The 19,249-nt window shown below is 42.0% G+C and overlaps 1 protein-coding gene across 1 annotated transcript in view; it reads left to right on the forward strand.

Annotated features, from left to right (window-relative positions):
- The first annotated feature begins 1,578 nt into the window (after nt 1-1,578).
- The window catches only part of ARHGAP10 (Rho GTPase activating protein 10), a 137,976-nt gene continuing 120,305 nt past the window's right edge, over nt 1,579-19,249 (forward strand). Inside the window, exon 1 of the mRNA XM_053975411.1 lies at nt 1,579-1,732. Coding sequence (XP_053831386.1) covers nt 1,579-1,732 — 154 coding nt within the window. The remainder of the gene's footprint in view (nt 1,733-19,249) is intronic.

A 19,249-nucleotide genomic window follows, 5' to 3' on the forward strand; every position in this document is an offset into this window, starting at 1 on the left:
TAAAACCATGAATTATAGATAAATTACAAACACAAATATAACTATAAGCCTTTTCTGTCTTCTTCATGAATTTCCTAACATTCTTAACTGAAACAATTCAGCATTGAGTGGTCTTCTCAAGGTCTTGCTGTTGCCACAGTTCTTGTTCACAAGACTGTAGTAGTTTATTGAATGAAGACATAAAGTATCTACTTTATGTATCTACTTTACTGCGTATTTCACATGCAGACCCAAGTGGGACAGGGTGAGCAATACCAGTCTTCTCATCTGGTAGACAACCTACCACCACAGCCAATTTTGGATGAAGCAGCCCATGTGTTGCTCTGTGCATCCTCCCTCTGAGAGCCTGCTCAGCACCTTTCCTAAAGCTCACAGAGGTTTCCATGAGGTGCAGGGGACCCAGTGGCTGGTACAATCATAGAACCATAGGATATGCTAAGTGGGAAGGGACCCATCAGAATCATTGAGTCCAACTCTGGCCCAACGCAGGACATCTCAAGAATCCCACCATATGCCTAAGAGCACTGTCCAAATGCTTCTTGAGCTCTGTCAGGCTTGAGGCTATGACCACTTCCCTGGGATGCCTGTTCAAGTACCCAACCATCCTCTGGGTGAAAAACCTTTTCCTGATACACAACGCAAACCACCTATGACTCAGCTTCATGCTGTTTTCTTAAGTCCTGTCATTGGGTACCACAGAGATCAGTGCCTGCCCCTCCTCTTCCCCTCACAAACAAGTTGAAGACCGCAATGAGGTCTCTCATCAGTCTCCTCCAGGCTGAACAAACCAAGTGACTTCAGCCACTCCTCATATGGCTTCCCCTTAAGGCCCTTCACCATCCTCGTAACCCTCCTTTGATGTTCTCTAATAACTTAATGTCGTTTTTATACTGTGGCACCCCAGACTGCCCCCAGCACTCGAGGTGAGGCCGCCTCAGCGCAGAGCAGAGCAGGGCAATTCCCTCCCTTGCTCGGCTGACGATGCTGAGCCCGACGTCCCTCAGGACAGGATTGGCCCTCCTGGCTGCCAGGGCAGTGACTCACAATCAACTTTCCACCGACCAGGACCCCCAGTGCCCTTTGCACAGCGCTGCTCTCCCGTTCCCCAGGCTACACACAAAGCCAGGGTTGCCCCGTCCCGGGTGCACGCTCCTGCACTTGCCCCTCGCGCGGTTGGTGATTGTCCATCTCTAACTTGCCGAGGTGTCACTGCGGAGCAGAGGGCTCCCTCTGGTAGCGGGGCCTGCCCACGTTCTCCGCTCGGGGACGCCCGCAGCGCCTCAGCTGAGCCGCCTTGCCCGGGGACCAGGCGCACCGCGCCACCGCCGCGGGGAGCTCGGAAGGGGCGGGCAGAACCCGCGGCCCGCCCCGTTCGGGCGTGTCTCGGCGGGGCTGCCGGGAGGGCGGCTCCGCTGAGCGCGGCTGTCTGTGCCCGCACCCAGCCCTGCGCGGGGGGAGCTGCTGCTCCGTCTTTGTGGCCGCGGCTGCGGAGGGCGGCGGTGCTGCGGTTCGCGGGGAGCCGAGGCGAGCCCCGGCGCGGCGGCGGCGGCGGCAGCAGCAGCAGCAGCAGCCGCCGCCATGGGGCTGCAGCCTCTGGAGTTCAGCGACTGCTACCTGGACAGCCCCTGGTTCAGGGAGCGGGTGAGAGCCCACGAGGCCGAGCTGGAGAAGACCAATAAGTTTATCAAGGAGTTGCTGAAGGATGGGAAGAACCTGATCGCCGCGACCAAGAGTGAGTGGCGGGGAGCGGGGGGAGCTGCGGGGGCGGCTGCCCGGCGCCGGGAGCTTCGCCTTTGAGCCGGCGGCGCTCGCCTTTGTGGCACATAGAGCTTTGCACTGGCGTTCTCCAGCCTCTCCCTTGGGTTCCCCATCAGCCGCTTGGAGACGCAGGTCCTCTGCAGCCCTTCTCCGCGGAGGGGAAAACGGGATAGAGGCGGTGGCAGCGCCGGGTCGCTCCTGTTGCATCTGCCCGGTTCCTGGGCCGGGCCTGGCTTGTGTGTTCGGCGGTGCCGAGCCCGGAGCAGCCCTGGCTCCGTGTGAAATGCGCCGGGAGGACTCGGTCCCAGGTGTTGCTGGTTCGCCGCAAGCTGAGCGGCTGTGGATCGCCTACCCGACCATAGCCATGTCGTGCCTGTGCATTGCAGCCTGTTGAGAGGCTGCTGGAAAATGCCTCTGTCAAAAGAAGTGTGTTCAGGAATTATCAGACTTAGTTTTGTGCTGACAGCGCTGGTTACCAGTTCTATGCCTTTGGCCTCTTAAAATGTGATTGTGTTGTGTTAATTTTGCGTTTAATTGTTGTATTCCTTTCTAGTGTGTATAGTTAGCTATAATGTGTTTTATGTGGGAATCATGTTTTTTTGCCTTGAATAACCATGTTCATGCACGTTCTTAGTATTTTTTGTTGTTATTTTGTTGTGCTAATGTATTTTTTCCATTTAACATAAGACACAGTTGTGTAGTCACCTAAATATTTAGTAGGATGATTTGCTATACCAGTTTTTCAAATAAACCACTAATACAGTGTTCTGGCACTGTGTTCTCGGAAGTGTACAGCACTTATGGTAAACTTCTGAAGCCAGGAAACCATGCTGTCAGGATGTTTCCATTAAACTGATAGGGTTTTGGCTGATGGTTTGATCAGTGTAGCTGCCTGGATATGGTGAAATTTTTAAAACCAGAATTAACTCATTTCTGTAAATAAAAACCACTGTTTTCTGGTTTTGTCTCTGGTAGGAAATGCCATATCAAATTGCACTTGTCTGAAACTGTTCTTCTTTGGCCAGTTAACATTCAGTTACTGCAAATTGTGGTCTTAGAGGATTATTCAAAATCTGTGACTTGAAGTGTCAGTATAAATCATTTTAACTTGGAATGTAAAATAAAAAAGTGTCCCCAAAACTGGATAAGAACAGTAGAGGGAAATCATTCCATTTCTCTTCCTCAAGCATCTAGATAGTATTTTGGCAACTACCCCAAGCTCTCAGTTGCTCATGTATGGTAATGTATATATAGCTTAAATTGAAAGCATGGAGCTGGCTGTGGTGAGGAAAGCCCTAACTCATATGAGCATCCTGTCCACAGCATACCAGAATCCTGTGCTGGTAAATTGGCTTTGTGTGCAGTGCTCAGGGTGCTTTCCTGTGTGTGGTGGAAGCCAAGGGTGCTGGCCAGAGCCACCTGGCCTGAGAGGGCTCCATGAAATCCTTCGGGCTAGCTCATGAGGAATATTTAGAGAGGCTATCTGAGATCCTGCCTGTTCAGGTCTAAGCACTGCCTTCCTTTCTGAGATGACAGTCAGAAGGTTTATTCTTGAGTTTAGTTGCTGTATCTTATTCTAACAAACATCTTCAGCATACTTGTTTGAAAAGTACAAACAGGTTAGACCCTTCTTCCCACATTTCAGGTTTCTGCACTTGTCTCTTCTCTTTAGAGTGCCCTGAGTGACAGGTTTGAAGCTGAGTTGCCTTCTGCTGGTGCTGGTGAAGAAGTGCCACTATTCAACAGACATTTAAAGACAAATTGAAGTAGAAGAAGCACGAGAAGCGCAGTGGTTAAAACCCACTAAAACCCCAGTGGTTAGGGTATTGGCCCTCCTTGTGTTTTCAGAAGAAAATGTTATCATCTAAATTCTTTGAGGAACCTGATTCGTTTGCTGTCAGGAAACCAAATGGGATTAGTATTTGTTCCAAAAATTCAGCTTGAGAAGTGGTCTAGACACAATGGTCTATTCATATGTGTCCAAACTGCATTTTCTGCACAAAGAGAGTCTCACTGCAATTTTGAGAATGTGATAATAAAGCAGGCTATAGTGAGCTTAGATGACGCCTCTTAAACAACAGTTGCTGATGATTTTTAGAAAATTGTTTTAGTCTTTTGTACAAAAAATGTCATCTTGATAATAGCTAAAATATTTCCCTGTTTTAGAACCAGGTAAAATATGAGATTTGCACCTGGTGTAATTGATATTTGAGTGTGGTAAGCTGCTCTGAGTGGTGTGTAAAGTATAAAACATAGTAGATGTACTATTGTTCTTGAATTTGTGGGAGATGTGTGATTTGTGGGACTGCAATAGACACTGTCAGCATTTCAGCATTTCCCTCCCTTAGCAATTTCCTCATTTCACTTGTAAAGCTGGCAGCAAACATTATGGGGATTCTTAAGGTGTGAATAACTGATGCAATTGAATAGATCCCTCTTCCTGCCTGACAGACAGCCTTGTAAGTGACTTTGATGCTGCCTGCACTGGGTTACATCTTGACAGGTGATAGCAGATACTGCTACCACTTCCTCTAACTCATAGGAACTATCAGTGTCTTGCAGGGCACAACAGTAACGTGATGTGGATCCTCTCATTGGCTCCTTTCCATTTGTCTCCTCAGTTGTACGAGATTGTATTTTTCACCTAAAAGTCAGAAGAATTGATTTTTTGCTAGTACTGGACTATACTGTTCTAAAAAGAGAATAAAAAAAAAAATTACATTTTTTAAATTGTTAAATTTCCAGAGTAAAGCATACTTCAAGTGTATCTTTACACTTTAAAGTTTCGGTAGTTTCAAGAATGTGATAGAAAGATAAACAAGAGTGACTCAAAACTGTCTGTTTCCTGTGTAAGATTTTGAATCACCGAGTTGTCTAGTTCAAGCTAAATATTGGAAGGATGAATAAACAATAGATGGTTCTTCCTTTTTTTTTGTGACAGTTAAATGTGTTGAAAAGGCGTACAAACCCATTTTCCCCTACTGTTACTAATCAGTAAATACAAGTGGCATACACATAAACTTGTAAAAATAGAAATGCAATATTTCTTAGGGGATTCCAGTTCAGTTAAACAAGTTAGTATCAATAGAGTTTATAAATAACTTCTGGATGGAGGTAGGGTAGTTGTGCTTCAGTGAAAGTGAATTTAAAGGTGCCTGATAAGAGAATGATTATTCTGAATCATGAAAGGAATGTAAGAGGTTTAGTTCTGAGCTCTAAAAAATCTGCAGTGCAATTTGTTGGAAGCTAAAGAATACACTGGATAAATACTATATATTTAGTCTGAATTCTTCTCCCTATGTTGGTCCAACTCTAGGTCTCTTCACACGAGTGTGAGATTTTTGGGGGGCTTTTGAAGATATTTTTGGAAGGTTTTTTTCTTTTTTTTTTTTTTTTTTTTTTTTTTTTATCCCTGCAGCAGGAGCTGCCACTGCTAATGAGATGCCAAGTGGAATAGGAAGAGTCAGGATGGGTATAGGTTTTGGCCCTCTCACAGGGCCTTTGCAAAGGATACTCGTGAGTGCATGCTCACAGCTGTTCCATGTGCCTGAAAGCAGAGCCTCCCCATTGTTGGATTTAGCCTCAAATCGGAGCAGAATTCTGTTTGAGTCAGCTGCAGTGACTTTCTGAAGGGCTGGTGAAGACAGAAGATGGATGTATTTGGTGCAGCAGACATCCTGGCTATCCAGTGCAGCCCAGTATACTCAGTGACTGTTTCTTATTGCCATTTGCATTTTGTGTCTTTCATGGAAGAGTTATTTCTTGCGCTCTTCCAGACAGCATACAAAATGGCAACCAAATTTATTATATGTGTAGGAAGAGTTAGAATATACAAAGTTACTGATGAGTATTTGTTTTAAGGAAGATGACTGAAGAACCTAATCCAATCCCAAGCCCCAGTTTGGTATCTGAGTTGTCCAAACCCATATGCTTTTTCTTGGCCAGTTCTCTTGGTGTGTGGTGGTGGTTGACCTTCCAGACACTGGTCTAATTAGATTTTGGCCTGACTTGGTGTATATATTATTATGCAAATATGAAAGCTGTGGTAATCCACATAATAACACCACATAAAAATCTCTCAGACCACTTGAGCTGTGGTGCATTTTTTTCTTAAGCACTAATTGGCCATTTTTTAAAACTTTCCTTAATATAATCTGCAGTTATGAAACCATGTGTAATGTGTGCCAGCTTTCAAAGTCTTAGGAATTTTTTTTGCAACAACAATGTTTACTGACATTCTAGTACATGTCAAAGAAGTAAGATAAAACCACTAATATAGAGCTAGACAGGAAATGGGCATTCACTAAAGATTTAGGTAGAATCCAAAGGTTGAGTAAAAACTTAATGCCATTCTTACTTAATGGGGAAGGGGGGAATATTGAACTTGTGTGCAAAGTTTCCTAAGTCAACTGAGGTTAGTTAGGGCTCTATATTTGATTATTTTGCCTTGAATTCAGTGAGACCTCTGAATTAATAAATCTTTACATTTAGCATTTTAGAAAGCTATTCTATTTTTCAATTAGTAACCTACACCCAGGCTTTATTTCTATTGTAAAGCATGCTTTAGGTGTGATAACCATAAGCAAATCAATGTTGTATGTGAATGCTCTGAGATTTAAATTTGAAATATACTCTGCTAGGGCCATGTTAGGTAAAAATTACTTCAAGGGCAGTATTGCAAAGGCTACTGAGCTGTATGTACCTTTAAAAACCTCCAAGTTTCTATTGGAATTGTTTCCATTATTGAGCTCATTAGAAAACTAAGGCAAACAGGTACTTTGGGGCCCATCTAACAGAGCTTTCCCTTAAGAAAGAGCTGCTGATAATAATGTAATAAAATGTTGGTTTTCCCTTCCCTTCAAGATAATTGCCACAGCGAGGCCTAATTAACTCTGACAGCACTTTATTTTTTTTTTTTTTTCTTTTCTGCTTGTAGATAAAGTTGTTTCTGTACAAGGACCAGGGAAATGCTTAAATTTAAGAAAGTACTCTAAAGAACATTTTGTTTAGCTCCACCCCAAGTAGAGCATTCGTTACTGTGTCAGTAGCTATAAAAAGTGTCAGGCTCATTCTGTGGAGGATGCCAGTTTGTCAGCTTGAATCTCATCTCTTCAGCTTGAATTACTAACTAGCTCCATTACTGTCTTTGTCCTGTAGATGTTCCACTGTTCATTTTTTTTTCTGTATTGAAAGCAGAGTGTTGGGCTACTGAACATCTGTGATATCAGAAAATATGAAAATTCATGAATTTATATGGATTTCCTTAGTTCTGAGAGATGAGAAAAACTGTCATTAAATGAAGTGATTTTGTCTTTTAATCATTTGGGGAAAGGGTATCATTTTTCAGCTTTAGATAAAATGTGTGAGTGGTCCTTAAAAAGAGCATCACCAATAGGTGTAATTGTCAGTCTTCGGGACAAAACAAACCAAAATAAGTTTATAATTTTTAGAGAAGTTGTCTGGTAGATCATGTTGAGAAGGTTTTTTCCTTGATGTTTTTTTAAAATGACAAGACTTTTAGAAATGTGATTTTAGAATTCTATGGAATCTCAGTCTATCTTCAGGAGTTGTAAAAAGGAGTGGATTTGCCCTACAGTCTGTAAAGTGCCAACACCTGCTTGCAATTAAGAAAAATAGGCCTACTGCTAAGGCTGTAGGTGTATGCTCTTCCTAAAATTATCCTGTGCCTTCCAGCTGGGTATTGCAAAAATGTTGCAAATTTTAGCAAGCTGACCTTATGACACTGATAACACTTCTCAAGTCCAGTCTAAAATTTCTTTGAAGTTTTATTAAGGCAGAACATCTCTGTCTGCCTGGCCCAGATGTTTTTCCAAGGGTCCAGGAAAGCAAGTGCTATGGTGATAATTTTTTTTTTTTTTTATTTTTTTTGGGGAAGTACCAAACAGGCTGAGTGCTCTGCTGGTGCTTTAGACAGGGAGCATGTGGAAACATGTTTGGACTGGCACTGAAGAGCTGCATCCCAGTACTTGTCTCCTCCTTCCCAGCTGTTTTGTAACATTACGTAATTAGTGTGTAAGGTTTACATTGACTGTAGTGCTTTTGTTTTACAATGGCAACCTCAGTCACTACTGCAACACTCAGCATATTAACCTAAAAACCACGGGCTTGGCTGTTTTAGAGATAGAGTTCACAGCATGTGAATCTTGACAATATACTTAATGTTTTGATAGTGTGGGTTGTGGCTTCTTGAGATATTTTTTATGATTTGCTCATGTCTGATGGGTCTTCCTTTTGTGTCTAATGCCACTTTTCTGAGTTTCAGTCCCATATTTGTTCTATGTTCTATGACAGTTGTCCTTTAGACATTACAATATGCTCAGTGTTTTGGTTATATTTTAAAAGTCTTCAAGTTTCTGAGTTGGCTAATTAAGACATTTGGAGCAATTGAATGCTTTCTGGAGTATCTAATGAGTGTAAAATATATGATCAGATAAACTCGGGCACATATTGGCAGAATAATTTAAGAAACTACTGTTCAGGGAATGTAACATTTCTCTGCTGGTGGTTGCTGCCACCCACTGTAGTTGTCAATCTTAATCAGCACCCAAAATCTGCCGCGTTGCTAAGTCAAACTCATCTTCCTTGCCAAATTTAAACTCAGCCATCAGTTTTGCCATGAGTTGAAGCAGGTACTTGTACTCCATCCCAGCAGCTCCTGTGGAGGTTGTTTTCTTCTGGGTGTGACTTTGATGGAGAGAGGGCAGTAATTTATGAAGCCCCATATTATACAGCTGGGATAAATGTGTGCCTTCTGTCCAAAACATGTGTCTTGGTATCTCACTGGGAAATAACATACTGGAAAGGGAAGTGTGTGGCCTGGTTTACACTATCCTCCAATTCTAAACAGACAATTGTGGCAAATTTTGACAGACAACCTCAATGTCATGTTGTTTTTCCATACCTGATTGTAACTATGGCTGGAGCTTCTTGCAGGTACCATGGTCTTTGTCTTTTACTCCTTCTGCTCTGTTTTTGTATCCTCCCTTTGTTGTTCTTTTCCATCCTGTGTGTTTGCTCATCTTTCAGGATAAAAATAGAGAGAAAACATCCAGGCCCTCAGAAGCTATGTGGCCATCACAGGCCAAGGCCAAATCAGAAGTTCCTGTAAATCATTCATGCTAGGCTTGTCCTTTGTGGGAAAGGAGCAGCGTGACGGGAAAAATAATATACAGGGATGGAAAATCACAGTGTTATTAAGTAGATTGTGGTTTTACTGCAGCTCAGACCTTTGAGTAAACTGCCTGTTGTTGCCTCTTTAAATGAGAGGACTGGGCAGGAGGAGGTTTTTGGCTCAATAGGTAGGTCAGAGAGGGGCTTTGTCTCTCAGTAGGTCTGGTTGTTACAGCTTCCCTGGGTCCTTGTCAGCTTTTGTATGTGCACCTGGCTGGTTGGGACTTCATGTCCTTGAAGAGGAAAAACAATTCTTTGTTTAATTTGGCTGGGAAAATTGAATATCCAGGATGAAACTGAGCAGGGCTTTGTACCAGAGCTGGGCCTTGAAGGACGTTGTAGTGTGTATGGTGTCCAGGAATAGGTTCTCAGCCACTTTGTTGCTGGTGAATGGTTTTTAGCTTTGAATGTGTCTTTTTCCTCCAGGTGCATGGGGGCTTAGAAAAAATGAATTAATTAATGTTGAGGAGTATGAAATTTGTCATACATTGTGTTTAAGCCTTAAGAAAAATCAGATTGTATTGTATCAAATCTCAAAAATTGGGATGCTTTCCCAAACAGAGAGAGAGCACTGTATTTTTGTTTGGTTGGTTTAATCTGTGATTTTATCAGTCATTAGAGTTGCTTGCTTTGAAAAATATTGTTAATATTTGAACGTATGTGTGTTGGAACAAAAAAAAGTATATGGAAACTTGTAGCAGTTTTACAAAAAAGTGTAATTGCTTAGAATGTGCTTCTTCAAAAGAAATCCTGCTGTCTTGCAAACAGGTGGAAAGAGCATGCTGCCAGGTCACAAACTTGTCAAAATATCATTTTGACAGTGGATCCCAGTTCTTAGAAATCTGTTGTGGGGATGAGCTTGCAGCTTATGTGGATTAACAGACTGTGACTGCTGCATAGTGTCAGCCTTTGGAACACATCAGTGCTCTGAGAGCAAAGCAGTGTAACTTGTCCATACCTCTTTCCTCTTAAAATCCAAGGTTGTAAGCTCTCTGTTGGAGAGGCCTGGACTGACTGACAAACTCAGTCACGAGCCAAAAGACTGTTTCTCCAAAGCTTTTGCCTGTTCAACTCGTCAGCCTGCAAGCTTTTCAGGAACAAAGCTGACTTTGTCCAATCTGCTCTCAAACACTGGCTCTGTGGTAATATTACTGTTCTTTTATTGTGCTTCATTTTATGCTTTCAGTAATTTCTAAATGCACAAATTTATATTGTGCCTCTTGTAGCTGTTCCCTTGTTCCAGGGGATTCAGCATCTTTGCTAAAAGAAATCAAACTACCTAGAATTATTGCCTTTATTTTATTATTTTTTTTTAATTATTAGAAGTGTCACGGCTTAATCCCAGCTAATAACTGAGAATCACACAGCCACTTGCTCATTCTCCCAGCTAGTGGAATTGGGGAGAAAATTAGAAGGGTAAAAGCTAGAAAACTCCTGGGTTGAGATCAAGACAGTTCAACAGGGAAAGCAAAAGCCATGAACATCAATAAAGCAAAACAAGGAATTATTCACTTCCCATTGGCAGGCAAGTGTTCAGTCATTTCCAGGAGAGCAGGGCCCAATCATATGTAAGGGTTACTTGGAAAGACAAATGCTGTTACTCCAAACATTCCCCCACTTCCTCCTTCTTCTCTCCTCTTTGTATATGGACCATGACACCATGGCACAAATATTCCTGCTTATCAAACCTGACTTCCTTTTATGACAAGATAATGCAACTAGTTGATCAAGGGAAGCCAGCTGATGTAAACGTTTTGGATTTCAGCAGAGCTTGGATGCTGTCTCTCACAGGGTCCTTCTGCACAGGCTGTACAAACAGACCCTGCAGTGGGTGAGCAGCTGGCTCACGGGTCAGGCAAAAAGGGCTGTAGTGAAGGGGGTGGACTGGAGACCTGTCACTAGTGGTGTTCTGTAGGGCTCCATCTTAAGCCCTGTGCTTTTGAGCACCTTCATTACTAACTTGGATGCAGGACTGGAAGGGATACTCAACAAGTTTGCAGATCACACAAAACTGGGAGGAGCTGTTGCCTCCCTGAAGGCAGGGAGATGCTTCAGAGAGACTTTGGCAGAATAGAGGGCTGGGCAATCACCAGCCAGGGCAAGTGTCAGATTCTGTACCTGGGACGGGGCAACCCTGGGTGTACGTACAGACTGGGGAACGAGAGGCAAAGGGACCTGGGGGTCAATGGAAAGTTGAATGTGAGTCAGGAGTTCCCTGGCAGCCAGGAAGGCAACTGTGTCCTGGGGGCATCAGGCACAGCATGGCCAGCTGGGCAAGGGAGGGCATTGTCCTGCTCTGCTCTGCTCTGCACTGGGGCAGCCTCACCTCCAGTGCTGGGGACAGTTTGGGGTGCCACAGTATAACCAAGATATTAAAGTATTAGAGAGCATCTAAAGGAGGGCAATGAAGGTGGTGAAGGGTCTTGAGGGGAAGCCCGATGAGAAGTGGCTGAAGTCACTTGGTTTGTTCAGCCTGGAGAAGAGGAGACTGAGGAGAGACCTCACTGCAGTTACGACTTCCTCATGAGGGGAAGAGGAGGGGCAGACACTGAGCTCTTCTGTGTGGAGACAGTGACAGGATGTGAGGAAGTGGCCTGAAATTGTGTCAGGGGAGGCTTAGCTTGGATATCAGGAAAAAATTTCCCCAGAGGATGGCTGGGCACTGGAATGGGCTCCCCAGGAAAGTGGTCACAGCACCAACTCTGACAGAGCTCAAGAAGCATTTGGACAATACTCTTGGGCACATAGTGTGACTTTTGGGGATGGTGCTGTGCATGGCCAGGAGTTGACTCAGTGATCTTTGTGGGTCCATTCCAACTCAGCATATTCTGTATAATATCCCTTCAGTCACTTGGAGTCACCTCTCCCAGCTGGGTCTCATCCTAACCTCTCATACATCCCCAGTCTCCTTACCAGCATAGCTATGCAAGAACTAGAAACGGCTTTGGCTCTGTGTAAGCCCTGCTCAGCAATAACAAAAACATCCCTATTACTGTCACTGTGTTCAACACAAATCCAAAACTCAGCCCCATAACAGTCACTATGAAGAAAATCTACTCTATCCCAGCCAAAACCAACAAAAGAAGTAGAAGAATCTTATGTTGCTCCTCTCTCCCATGGCTATTTTTGTTTTGTTTCACAAAACACATTTATGTGTCTTCCAACACCATTACTGCTTGTCTCACAAGGTTCTGTAGGGTTGTACCTGAGGGGGAAGGCTGCCATCCTGAGGGGTAGGGAACTAGCTGGTAAAGCATGGAAATTTATTGTTGCCAACTGTGTTTCTCTTCTCACTGCAGTATTTTTGCAATGTTTTGTGAAGGAATAGTTCAAAGCTCCAGACATGCAGCTCAAGTTTTTGCGTAGTTAGCGTAATGAACTTAGGAAATGTTTGTGTTGCATCCTTGAATGTCATGTGTAGAACTTGGCACTCTGTTTAGATGAACTTTGCTGGGGACCTGTAGCAAAACTGAAGGAGATTGGAACCTAGTGAGCCAAGTAGTGCAACCAGCTCTGAGGGTATTGATGACTAGAAATGACCTTGGAGAGGGCTGAGACCTGAAAACAAGCAGATTGAAGATCTGTGAGAAAGGTCAGTCATGCACAACATAACGGAAAATTTTACTGTATTTATACAAATATTACACTGTATATGTAGTATGTGATATCCCAGATGCAAATTTTATTTGGAAAATGTAGCTTTGAGACTCAAGAGAAATGATTCTTTGTCTTCACTTACCTGGAAATTCCATTTCCCTTCCTGCCTCTATTACCCACTGTAATATATCTGTAATTAGAATGTGTCTTAGGTATGAATTCGTCTTTAATAATTTACAAAAATACCTTATATTTTGGTGCAACATAATTTGTATATAGGGTACTTTTTTTTTTTAGTTGCTGCAAATAGGTTGCTGCCAGTCTTGAGGGTCTTTCTATAGTGGTCATGGTTCATGTCTGCAAAGTTAGTTCTCTTTTCATATACATGAATAATTTTATGTTATAAATGAAAGACTAAGCTGTGTCTAGAGAAGTGACTTTGTGAGCAACTTTGGGCAAACCCTTCACTAGTTTGTATCTTTTTTCCTATCAATATTTAATCTATTGCTTTGAATTTAGGGTTATCTGGTAAGCATTTTATGAATTTTGAAATGTCAAAGAAGCATTGTGTTTGAGTCCTTTCTGCATTAGGAGAGGCTGCACCCATTGCTCTTTTTCTGCGGTCATTATTTGAATTGAGCAGTAGTTACAAACTGTTCAAGTAAATTAGCTTAATATAGAATCTTATATATAACTTTATAAAGTTTATATAACTTTATATATAAACTTCAAGTAAATTAGCTTAATATAGAATCTGAGAGGAGGATGTTCCATATTCTCCTGCTGTCATGTGGACATTTCAGTACAGACAGCATGGCAGTATGAGCTCAGAAAGCAGCTGTTCTGCCCTTGCCATGCCGACTGTTCCAGTGGAAATTTTAGTCAGCAGTTTGGCTTAAGGTTTATAGCATTTCATCATTCACTTTTTTTTTATAGAAAGCATGCAGATGGGAAGAAAACCAGGTATGCCAACCTTACTATAATACTTCATGGATGTACTGAAGTCCAATTCAGGTCAATAAAGTTATTGCAAGGCTTGCTTCATTGAGGAGGGCTTTTTTTCCTCTTGTATGGTTTTTTTGGGGTTTTTTTTGTTATTCTTGAGATGAATGTGTTTAGAAGGAAGCTGGCTTTAATACCTTCTTGGAAATTAGCTTGGCATAATTACCATCAATGCATTTAAAAATGGGATTAGGAACTAAGATGTCGGGCAGGAAAAGTAGCAATTTTTTTTGGATGGAGGAAGCAACTGGGCCACAAGGGCGATTAATCTGATAGTGCCTCCTCCACCACTTCTCTCTGGTACAGAGAAAGGTTTCTTTCAGTGAAACTTTAACTGTGTTTGTAAGCAACATGTAACCAAAACAAGTAATCAAAGCCCCTTCTGAAACAAAAGCTTCTGATACCACAAAAATGTCAAATAACTCCCAAATAATTCTATCAATGTTTATTTCAATTTCAGTCCTTTTATAAATAAAGCTTTCTGTATGTGCTTTCTGTTCCTGTAGTGATAGCTATGGTTTGCTTGCTTTTAGGATCTTGAAGACTTGTGAGCAGATGAAAGGGACTGTATGCTTTTGATGTGTCAAGTTTGATAGCAAAGCCTTGTTAAGAGAATTTGTCTTTAAAGAGTGTTATATTTTGAATAAGGATGCTGTTTTTCATAGGGTTTCAGGAAAAGAAAATTCTTTCTTTCAGTTTCTATTTTAAATATATAATATTTCCACATTTAGTAGTGGTCTGGAGGTGATTTTAAGTATCATGAAGACATTATTGAATAGCCTTATTGGAACATTGCTTCCTAGACCCTATTATTAGTGTAGGAGCTGAGAGAGATAGGAGCAGCTGCTGAGTTTTGGTCTGAGTGCCTGGATGGGTATGTTGGGGAGGCATTCCCAGTGACAAACTGATGCACTAGGGGATGCCAGGAAGGAATTTTGATTGGAAAATAGTTGACATTAATTCAATGGTTGGTGATTCTGTCTCTTCTTTCTCTGTCTTCTCTCTGAGAGGTCTGAGTAGTATAACTTTTCAGATTATTCCTGCCATAGTCAGCAGAAATTGCTGCCTTCTTCACCTTACTTGATGTTTTTGGTTCCTTTCTGGTGAACATTTATAGAGCAAACTCAGGTGAATGTTCAAGTTTGAGTATTAGGGATGAGCAGCATCCCTAATAGGCATGGGTTTTAGCACATGCTACCATGGCAACATACTCATGGTTTCGAAGAGGTTTTGGGGTAGAACTGTAGGACAGAACAACATCTGAATCAAGTCCTCTTCAAAGCATGTACCTCTGATTCCTTACTAGGCTTTGGAATAGGTATGTTCAGACCAGTGTTGCCAATGTTAGTTGAGTTTTTAGTCACAGCAGTACAATTAGAAGGGGGAAAGACATGTCTTTTGTGGCTCTGTAAACATTGATGTCAGTATTTAGTAATGTCAGAGGAAGAGAGCGCGTCAGTTTTCTGAGGAGGGGTCTGGTGGGGTTTCTTCTTGCTTTCTTTAAGACACCTGCTTATTCCCAGTTGTTTTGCTTCCAGAGAGGGACCCATTATACTGCTCTCTAGTGCAGTTTGACTCAGCCTTTTCAGGTGATGGATTCTCTAACCTTTTCCAGAGGGAAAAAGAAAAAAACCTTACTGTTTTCTATAACATTAAAATATGTAATAATATTGAATGGTGGCATTCATTTATTGAGCATTATTGAGTGAATTTGTTAATTTGTTTTCATTTTCCCTTGTGTTGTTTGTTTGCTTAAACCTGTTGAATTTGACTGCTGGCAGTCACTTTTCTCAACTTGCCTTTTGATACTTAATGGACTTCTTGTGGTTTTTGGATCAAAGCCCATGGGAATGTTCTAGTGGTATGTGCAGTATAGGGAGCTGAGGATTCCTTGGTGTTGTAAACAGTTCCATTAATGTTTGTTTTCTTAAGTTATAATGATGTTTGTCTGTGAGCTGGTTTAATGTTTGTTTTCATTTCAAGAAGATACATAGTTACAGCTGTAAGTGGGTAATGAATATGAATGGACGGAATTGAGAGTTGTTGTTTTGTGTCCCAGCAAAATGAAGCACGTCTGTCTGGCAATGACTAATTCTTCTGCATACTCTTAGTGATACCAGATACTTAGGAATTCAAGTCAGAGGGAAATTCCTTGCTTTGCCCTATACTCCTGCAATGAACAGCTTGGTGTGTTTGGGATTCTTGATAGCATGAAGCTCCTTATTTAGGGTTGCCACTAGAAAAACCCAGTGGAAGGATCTATATGCAGAAAATGTCATCAGAAGAATTAAAGGTGAGCCTTTATTTACTTATGGTCAGCCAAGTCACAACCCATTTTAAAGTCTTGCTAATGGTTTCCTGTGTTCTATTTGTAGCACTGTGTTTTTTTGTCAGGTGAAGTATATATGTGTTACAGCACATTAATATGAGATTATTCTTAAAAATAAACAAACAAAGCTCTTAACCTTTATAGCACTTAAAAATCCGAAGTGTGTAAAGCATTTTAAATGGGAACCTTTCAACATCCTGTGCACTAGGTTGGGCTGTGGCTCTGTTTACACACGGCTGAAGTGCGAGGCCAAGTGATTAGATAGGATTGCACATCAAGCCCTCACTGGAGATGGAGTTAGTTATTAGGAGGCCCTGACATTTAACCTTTTTACCCCCATGCATTGGCATATTTTGTTTTGTAAGACAGCTTGGAGACATTGGGATTGTGCTGTAAATTGTGAGAGTTTCGGACTGCCCATTGAATTCCCTAACCAGTGATCAGAACTGTTTTGGTGTAGGTTCTTGCAGATTTGAAGGGAGTGTGTTGGATTTTAAATGCTCAGTTTTATCGTGCAGTTATGTTAAATGTTCCAGCGAGGTGGTAAACCCATCTGTTTGATTCTTTGAACTTTCCGGAATATGAAGGACATAGGACTGTTCTTACCTTGGTGCTCTGACAAAATTTTGAATGTTTTGGCTTGTGCTGGTTGGAAATGTACCCCAGCTCCAGCAATTGGGTCCACAACCACATCCAGTCAGGCAACAATCTGCACACACTGCACTAGTCACAGTACAGTGGCTCTGGCTTGTCCAAACCTCACCTTGTGCCCAGCAGCTCACTCAGGCTCAAGGTGCAGCTGGCTGTGCCACCCTGTGCCCGTGCTGTGTCCCTTGGCTCAGTGCTGCCTCTCTGCTGCTCCTTGCTTCAGTCTGCTTCACATGGAGCCAGAGCCTTTGAAGCTCACTGCCAGTTTTGACTCCGTTTTCTCCTTTTCCTATCGGTGACCCCACCCAACTTAGTCTCTGCCCTTACAGATGGTTACTACTGACACCAGACCTAAATTTAGCCCTAAATTTTTTCTTCTGAACCCAGTCCTAATTTGGTGATTGTAACCTTTAGCAGATACAAGCCAAGAAAGGAAATTTTCCCTGCTGATTCTAACATCTCTCAGCATCTGGCAAACCTCTGCTGAACCCAGCAATGAGTATTCCTGCTGGCTGCTACCCAGCCCTAAAAGTAATTGACTGAATTTTTTGATCCTTCTCTTACTGTCTGTTGACAGTGGTAACTAATAACAAACAAAAAATCTGAAAGCTTTGCAAGTGAATCCTAGCTCAAGTCTTGCCCTAACACAAAGCAGGTGGCTCCCACTGAAGTGCTAAATGAGGCATGAACTAAATCTTACTTGGTTCCATTGTTTTATATTGATTAGGTATGGATAAATGTCTTAGAGTAGTGTGAATCTCTGGAAACCAGGAGTGAATATTATAGAATGTATGTAAAGCCAGTCTGCCTTTTATTTCCACCAATGGAAAAGAAGATAACAAATTGAGAATTAGGAAAGACTGGGGTTTTTAATGGGCAACAGCAAGCCAGCTTAATTGTAAGTTGCCAATAGACACAAAGTTTTCAATTTTTCAGCTATTTTTGTATTAGTAATTTTACTTGCCTTATAAGGTATTTTTTAATCTCTGTTACTAATAAGGACAAGAGGATGGTTGTACTTTGTGTTGACATCAGACCAAGAATACAAGAAGACTGTTTATGCAGAAGTTCCCATTTGCAGATGCCTGCTTTGGGATTGAGACATATCAGGGGAAGATTCCCCTCCTCCTTGCCACAACCATACATGAGAAAGAAAACATGAGTGCTTTTCCTTTCCCTTTGTACCCATATAGCTGATTGTATGTCTCATCTGTCTTGATGGCAATTTAATAAAGTTTTAAATACAGAAGGGTTAGATAATGAGAGAAATTAATTTTTACTGAGAGAAATTAATTTTTGTGGGGAAAAATCTCTTCATTTACAGGGCTGTAATTAGGAAATCACCATCCATTTTCTGCCCTCAGTTCTATATAATCTGTGCAACTGTGAGCACTGTTCAAAACTTACTGTACTACCTTTGTCTGGGAATCCTACACTGGTCTTTGGTATGTTTTGCTTTGTTTTGGTGTAAGTGCTGCGGTGTAGAAATAGGGAAGATCAGCTTGTGATACTCATGTTTGGTTTTATTATGTGTCTGTTACTGCTAACTCTACACTCTAAATAAATTTGAGACCAAATCACTAGTTTTGAAAGAGTGGGCTGGGCTGGAGAAAAGCCATAAGTTTTGGTGTGGGTTTTGGCCACAGGAACAGAGAGGTCTTCTGAAAGGAGTGAATCTAATCTTATTTCTATTTTTCTTTAAAGGTTTCCTTCTCATCAGACTCTGTCTCATGACTCCCAGGGTATCTCTTCTTTCTATTGCATCACCCCACAATTACACAGTACTTTGGTGAGCATTCTTGTGGTCAGTAACATATGTTAGTACAAGTTGCACTTCCAGCTTTAAATATGCCTCTAAAAAAGACAAAAAATAAACAAATGCTTGACAGTACTGAGGGCCCATGGGTGCAAGCTTGTTCTCAGGGTCTTGCACACACCCAGTGCAAAGCTGTGATGGTAGAAAATAGAAAGGCCCTGCTGGAGCTTCCAGAGGAAAAGCTAATGATGCTTTGCAGAACTGGGGCTGGGCGTTGATATTATCTCTTGCTGCCAGTGCAACCTCCCTGGTTAATACAACTTCTGTAAGGGCCAAAAGCTGTGCATGAGAGACTTTGTCCTGTGCTGGAGCTTTTGGTGCAAAGTCTCAGGCACTGCAGCTCCTTCCTGTTAGCTCTCCTGTGCCCTTGCAGAGCATTTGCTTTCCCTGCCTGCTCTGCTTTTACCCCTGGAAGATGTAGCTGTCATTTCTATTTAAACAATTAGTTGTATAATTTCTGTACATAGCAACAAAGGAGTTGAAGTATAAATTATTGCAGAACTTTTATTGTAGGGTCTCTGAGGAAAGTGGATATTGTACTTTCCCTTCTTGCTTTCCACTATACTGGACACTTGCTTAATCAGATGTGCCAACATGTTTCCCCTTGGGTAATTTTCCTTATCTTCTTAAGTTAGACATTTCTGCTTGAAACACTGCCTGAACATTTAATTGCTTTGGATGGGTATTTCTGCAGGAAAATCGTGGTAATATGAGTTATGCTTATGTTGTGTTCCCATGAACTCCAGATACTTGCATGTGTGCTTGTGTGTTGCATCCTGGTATCTGTGTACCATTCACCCATGACAGGAAATGAAGGGAAGAAACACCCACTAACTAGAAAAACTTGTAATCCAGTCCTTACACCTTATTTAATATGCTGTCCCTTGCTAGACAGGGTTGTTATTTGA

The sequence above is a fragment of the Vidua macroura genome, chromosome 4, assembly GCF_024509145.1.
Source record: "Vidua macroura isolate BioBank_ID:100142 chromosome 4, ASM2450914v1, whole genome shotgun sequence".
Taxonomy (NCBI): domain Eukaryota; kingdom Metazoa; phylum Chordata; class Aves; order Passeriformes; family Viduidae; genus Vidua; species Vidua macroura.